We start from the raw sequence: 6000 nt of genomic DNA on the forward strand, positions 1-6000 counted from the left end.
TTAATGTCCCATGCAAGACCACACTTTCGGACATATCTGCAAATTTTAAATGCTAGCAATAGAAGATTTTGTGAAGTCTAATCAGGCTTTACTCTCTTGTTAAATGTTTCTTCATACTAGATTTACAGTTTTAGTATTTAGAAAACCAATATAAATATATGTAATTTATTTTAGGTGGTGCAGCTTATCAGCACAGAGATACTGCCATATGCTAATTTCATTCCTAAGGAATTTGTTGGTCAGATAATGACTATGCTCAATAAAGGCTCAATACATTCTCAGTCATCCTCCTTTACAGGTATGGTACCTCAGTGACAAAAATTACAGTGTTTAAATCTACCAGAAAAGAATTAATATGTTGAGTATACTTACTATGATAGAGACTTGGAGTCCCCTGGCATGTATTCAGTATAGGCTATTTGATATCCAACTTTTTTATAAATCATATTTTGTGGTAGTTGCCAAGCTTTCCTTGCAATTTTTAAAAAATTACTTCCTTACTGCTTGGACAGTATCATTTTGAGCTTGTATTACTTTCTACATAGTTTGTTTTCCTTTGTGCCAGTTCTAATAATAATTTCAGACAATTTTGGACATTCTGTTCTTAAAACGTAAATGACCTTAGTGTAACTGTATGGTGTACCTAGCCAGATACCTTCTCTGCCTTTAAGAAAAAACATTTGTAGGTGTTTTTGGAAAGATGAAAAAAATGAACATAAGCCATTATATAGAAAAATACTTAAATTATACAGTACCAAATATGAGTATTTATGATGTAGGATTGTTTGCTGGTTTTAGATGATTTAATGTATTTTATAATTAAAGCAATGTCAGGTATGTGATGTGTTACTGAGAATGTGTCATAATTCATCTCTTATGTTTGGAACTATTATGATTTTTGCACAGTCATTTTTTCTTAGAATGTATTCTTAATATTTGTTCTTATCACTGTTAATATTTTTTAATACTAGAGGAGTGATAACCTTTTCTCAGCACGTAATGAGTGGATTGAAATGCAGCATCATCACATGCACAATTGAAATGCATAATTTTACTTTGACAGAAGCCGAAATAGATATTCGAATGAGAGAAGAGTTTTCTAAGGTGTGTTTTGAAACACTGCTCCAGTTTTCATTCAGTAATAAAGTCACAACTCCTCAAGAAGGCTACATCTCCAGAATGGCACTTTCGGTGCTCTTGAAAAGGTCACAGGATGTATTGCATCGCTACATAGAAGACGAGCGATTGAGTGGCAAATGTCCTCTTCCACGGTATGTGCATTGTCTTTAGAAAATAAGGGTATTACCAGGACTTTATGAGAAGAAGTTTGCATTCCAAATATCACTTAGTCATGAAAAAAATGAGGGGGGTAGAAGAGAATGAAATTTAAAAGGCAGGGAAATGTTTACGGGGGAAGAAAATGATGGTACCCAATTTTATTTTAAAAAACCTCTGAGTAACAATGGTCATATTCTGTGCTGTTACAACAGTTTTAAGTTACTGAAACAATATTTCTGATATCTCTAGCTTTATATTTCTGAAATCTGATTTCCTTTTATTCCCATTAGAGCTATGTGTAGTTTCTAAATTGAGAGGTGAATAGAATCTCCTCAAAAATAAAACATCCAAACAGCAGTGTTGCGAATCATTACTCAAGTAATTGTTCTTAAAATGGAAAAATTTGATCAGAAAACGAAGAAATTCTTTAAAATGGAAACTTACTTGAAATTCGCTTCACTTCTGAAGGTTTTGATCAGGAATGTGGAAACTGATTATGTTTGTTAGCCTTATCATGTACTTTGCGATGAGTGTTTTCAGATTGAGATTTGTATGGTGCTACTGTTTCCAGTATCGAAGTTAAAGCTGTCCTACGTGAGACAACAGCAATGATAGTGGGAAACTTTTTCTATGAAACTTACATTCTTGAAACAAAAACGACTAGTTGACTGTTTGCATTTTTTCATTTGTAGGCAGCAAGTAACAGAAATCATATTTGTTTTAAAAGCTGTCAGTACACTCATAGATTCACTTAAAAAGACTCAACCTGAAAATGGTAAGTTATTGTTAAATAACATCATTCCAAACAAGGTAACATTTTATCTGCCCTAAAGATATATTTATTATTTCTTTTAGTAGTGTTCACAGAAATCTGAAAGAAAAGTGTCTTCTGTTAGAGTCAGTACTCTGTAATTCTTTGTATATGTAGGTGACAGGTAGATGGCAAGAAACCCCACAAAGTTTTTCCAGTATGACTAAAAGTATAAGGACCTACGATATTTTTAATAAAAGAGTAAACTTCAATTTATAGTGTCCTTTATTAGATAAAGCTTAGTGTCTTCTGAAAACAAAGAAAAAGCCCCATTCCATAAAATATTAATGGAATTCTTAAAAATATGAAGCCTGGCTAGATCCTTTTTTCCTTCTCATAATACCTTTTTAGGTTGCTATGGATTTTGTTCACTGCATTCTGCAGTTAAAGGGGTGTGCAAGTTAAATGCATGGACAGGCTGATAGATACTTACACTCATGGTCTTGCTTTCCCTCTCTTCCTGCACTATTATTTTCTGTTCCCTGGACTGAGCTTAGTCATTGATGCCTGAGAAAATGGTTGACAGATTTATTTAAAGGGCTGAATCAAATGAAAGACTTCAGCTTCATTTATAATTACCTATCCTGTTCCTCCCATAAGCTGCACCTCTGATATATGTGGAGAGTTCTTGGAAGGAAACTTAATAATGAGTCTTGGTTAAGTCCATTGTATTGGACTCTGAAATTCTGACAGAAGTGTGTATACAACATTTCCCTCTACCTCCCTGCTTTTGATATTAGGAGGAACAGAAAAAAACCCAACCTTTTTAATCCTGACAAACAAACAAACAAACCAGCCTTTGCAGAAAAACACAGGCAAGTGGGTTTCTGGAAAGAGGCAGTGCCTCATTTGCATCATCACTGAGCAGCCAGAGTTATGACGATGTGGTTTCCAAGGTTTCATGGCCAAAGTGTGCAGGTAGAACTATGCCAGGATGCATAAAGCCTTTTGGCTAACCCTGAAGCTAACTGAAGTGCTACTCTGGTGGGTCTTCCTCTTAGAGGAGCAGAGAAGCTGACTCAGCTGGACTGTTCCCCACGTCCCTCTTCCTGCAATGAGACATTCTTCCCCTGGTCCCTAAGCAGCAGTGCTTGCCAAACTTCTCACACACTTCCTTAGAAAGAGATCTACTGGACAAATTGCAGAATCATTTCAATCCCACTTCTTCTACCTTTTAATAATAATATTTATTTATGATAATTATTAATGTCTGAAGCCAGAGGTTTGTTCTCTTTTGAAAGCAGAGCTAAAACTGAAATAACCAAGGAAGTGACATTATAATAAAATCATGTTACAATGTTTAATTTTACTTGTTGGATGAACAAAACTTTACCATGGATATTTTTTTCTTTGTCCAGTTTTTACCTTTGCTTTCTACAGCTCTTGTAATCTGAAATGATCTGAAGCCAGAAAGTCTCATTGCTGACAATTTTCCTAAAGTGAAATGTGCATCCAGTTCAATTTTCTGTGAAGAGCTGAGAAAGCAGGCAGAAATCACATGTATTACAGATTGAAGTATTATCTTAAATTTGTCAGTTCTTCATCCCAAAGACACAATGAATGATTCATATGTAGAAACACAGGCGTGTAGCACTACCTTAAGGATATTATCCCATATGGCCTCTGGCTGCAGCTGAAAAAACAAATGGTTCTCCTGCAGAAATCCTGGCCTGTATCTGAGCGCCCTGTGTGGATGCCATAGTATAGCATTAAGTACCTATGCTTAGGCACACTGAATCTGCCATTACTTAGAGGTATTGGAAAAAAAATCTGTTGTCAGTATTTGGACAGTGGTAAGTGATTCAGTCTGTTCTTTTCTTCCCTGCAGTTGATTCTAGCACATGGGCACAAGTTATTGCCTTGTACCCGACTTTAGTAGAATGTATCACCTGCTCATCCTCAGAAGTGTGCTCTGCTTTGAAGGAGGCACTGGTTCCCTTTAAGGACTTCATGCATCCACCAGCAGCCAAGGTACAGAATGGAGAGTCTTGACCCCATAAAACTTCTTTTATATTCTTGAAGGGAATATCCAGAAATGTTTGCTCCTGGGTGAAGTTTCTCTGAGGAAATCTCTTGTGACTAGTACTTTGGCAACCAGTGCTGACTGCCTCTTAACTGTACTAACAAGAACTCAGTAAGTCATGAATACAGGCTTTATCTCAAAGGTTCCAGAGTGAGTAGCAGTGCAAACCTTTAATAAACTTAATTGACTAGTTGGAATCATTTATAATCTAATGTACTTGCTACAGTATCTTGAAGTGGTGATTGAAAAGTGGGCTTATGTACAGCTTGTTGTGTATGTGTTAATGATGTAATTAAAAATATTTCAATTCAGTCAGATTTATTAGGCTGGTGTTTTGCACCCTTTTTTGAAGTACGAATTGTACTAAAATTTTATGCAAGATGGTACTGTAACATTCCATATATCTGTAACCAGCCTTTGTAAACAAAGGGAACTGATATACTTGTGTGTATAATAAATGGTACAGTTATGTATAAAATAGTTGCATTTATTATTTAAATTCTTTTAAAAATATTGATAATGTCAAATGCTTGAAAATGTATTTATTATGGATAAGTTGTATGCTTGCATTTTTACTTACATTTTTCCTTCTGAATTGCCAGATATGCTCATTCATATCTGATCATGTTAGTTTTTGCTTAATTGAATGTATCTTCTTTGTGGCCATTGGACATCTGCAAAGGGTCATATAACAAATGATTGAAGCAAGCAGTCACAGTCTGCTGATCTCAAACTTCAGAGTAGTTGATCTGAAATAAGTTTGAATATGCACAAATCCACTGTAGCACTTCAACACTACCATACCTCACTTCATAATAAATTTGTTTAAAGATTTTTTTTCTACTTAACTCTATCCATTTTTGCAGTTGCAGCCTTGCTCTAAAAATAAAACAAACGTATTTGAGGGTTGTTAGCCTTTTTTGACCTTCTTGGCAAGTATCAGTCTTCGAATCATGACCCAGGAAAGGCAAGTTCAAATATCTAAAATACTTGGCTGTGATATTTTGTTCAATAATTTTAAGCGTTTTGTTTTTTAATGTCTTTTCAACCCAAACAAATTGTTCTAATCTTTTAATTATAAACTGTGTCTGATAAAAACCATGAGAAGTGTATTTTTGAAGATAGATACTCAGTTAGAAATGCAGTAAAATTTGTCATTAAATAAATGTGAATTTGTTTCATTTTAACATAATACACAATTGAAGCAAACCACTTTTAATAGTATTGTTTTTAAAGTTTATGATCTAGCATTTAAAATCTTATTTAATGAATTTTGATTTCAATAATGTTTCACCTGTATTCACATTTTTAATCTGTGATGTGAAAGCACAAAGGCCAAATGTGGGGGAAAAAAAAAAAAAAGACAGGTGCCTTTCTATGGATTTCAGAGCTTACATTTAGGGTTTTGTTTCTTCAGGTCTTTTGTAGATATTAAAAAAACTGTCATGCATAAGAAATGGTATTACATCTGTTTGCTTTGCACTTTCCTCGCTCAAGGAACACTGATTGGTACATGTGAATAGGTGTAAAAGCTGTAGAAGCTTGAAGCTGAAGGTGTGATAAATTGGTCAGGGTTACCCTGCATTAGTAATGTTCTCCAGACAGTTCTTTGGACAGCTTGCTCCCACAAGTCTCCAGTTTATGGTCCTTTTTTAAAAGCTTTCTGTTTCAAAGTATGGTAAATATTAAAGAGGCTTCAAGACCTTGCACATTTCTGTGACCAAAGTTGCATGGGACTTAATTGTCAAACCTGAATAGTTTTAAGAGAATACACAGTTTACAATAAGGAAATAAATGTTTCTTGTTAATAGAATTTATGTCAAAATACCTTCTCTGGAGGAGCAGTTCCAGTATACTGTAGAACTGGATCTTGCAGAAAAGTAGCAAC

At 34.6% G+C, this 6000-nt stretch overlaps 1 protein-coding gene across 3 annotated transcripts in view; it reads left to right on the forward strand.

Moving 5' to 3' along the window:
- The window catches only part of MON2 (MON2 homolog, regulator of endosome-to-Golgi trafficking), a 65776-nt gene extending 60211 nt beyond the window's left edge, over positions 1 to 5565 (forward strand). For 2 of the 3 annotated variants that reach the window (XM_041465483.1, XM_041465482.1), the window contains 4 exons: positions 175 to 298; positions 1064 to 1271; positions 1971 to 2053; positions 3918 to 5565. In XM_041465483.1, the coding sequence (XP_041321417.1) occupies positions 175 to 298; positions 1064 to 1271; positions 1971 to 2053; positions 3918 to 4081 (579 nt within the window). In that variant the 3' untranslated portion in view covers positions 4082 to 5565. Of the gene's footprint in view, positions 1 to 174; positions 299 to 1063; positions 1272 to 1970; positions 2054 to 3917 lie in introns of those variants that run through there. The other variant, XM_041465484.1, reaches the window with a different exon arrangement.
- The last annotated feature ends 435 nt before the right edge of the window (positions 5566 to 6000 follow it).

Source organism: Pyrgilauda ruficollis, unplaced genomic scaffold (genome assembly GCF_017590135.1).
Source record: "Pyrgilauda ruficollis isolate IOZ18807 unplaced genomic scaffold, ASM1759013v1 scaffold19, whole genome shotgun sequence".
Classification (NCBI taxonomy): domain Eukaryota; kingdom Metazoa; phylum Chordata; class Aves; order Passeriformes; family Passeridae; genus Pyrgilauda; species Pyrgilauda ruficollis.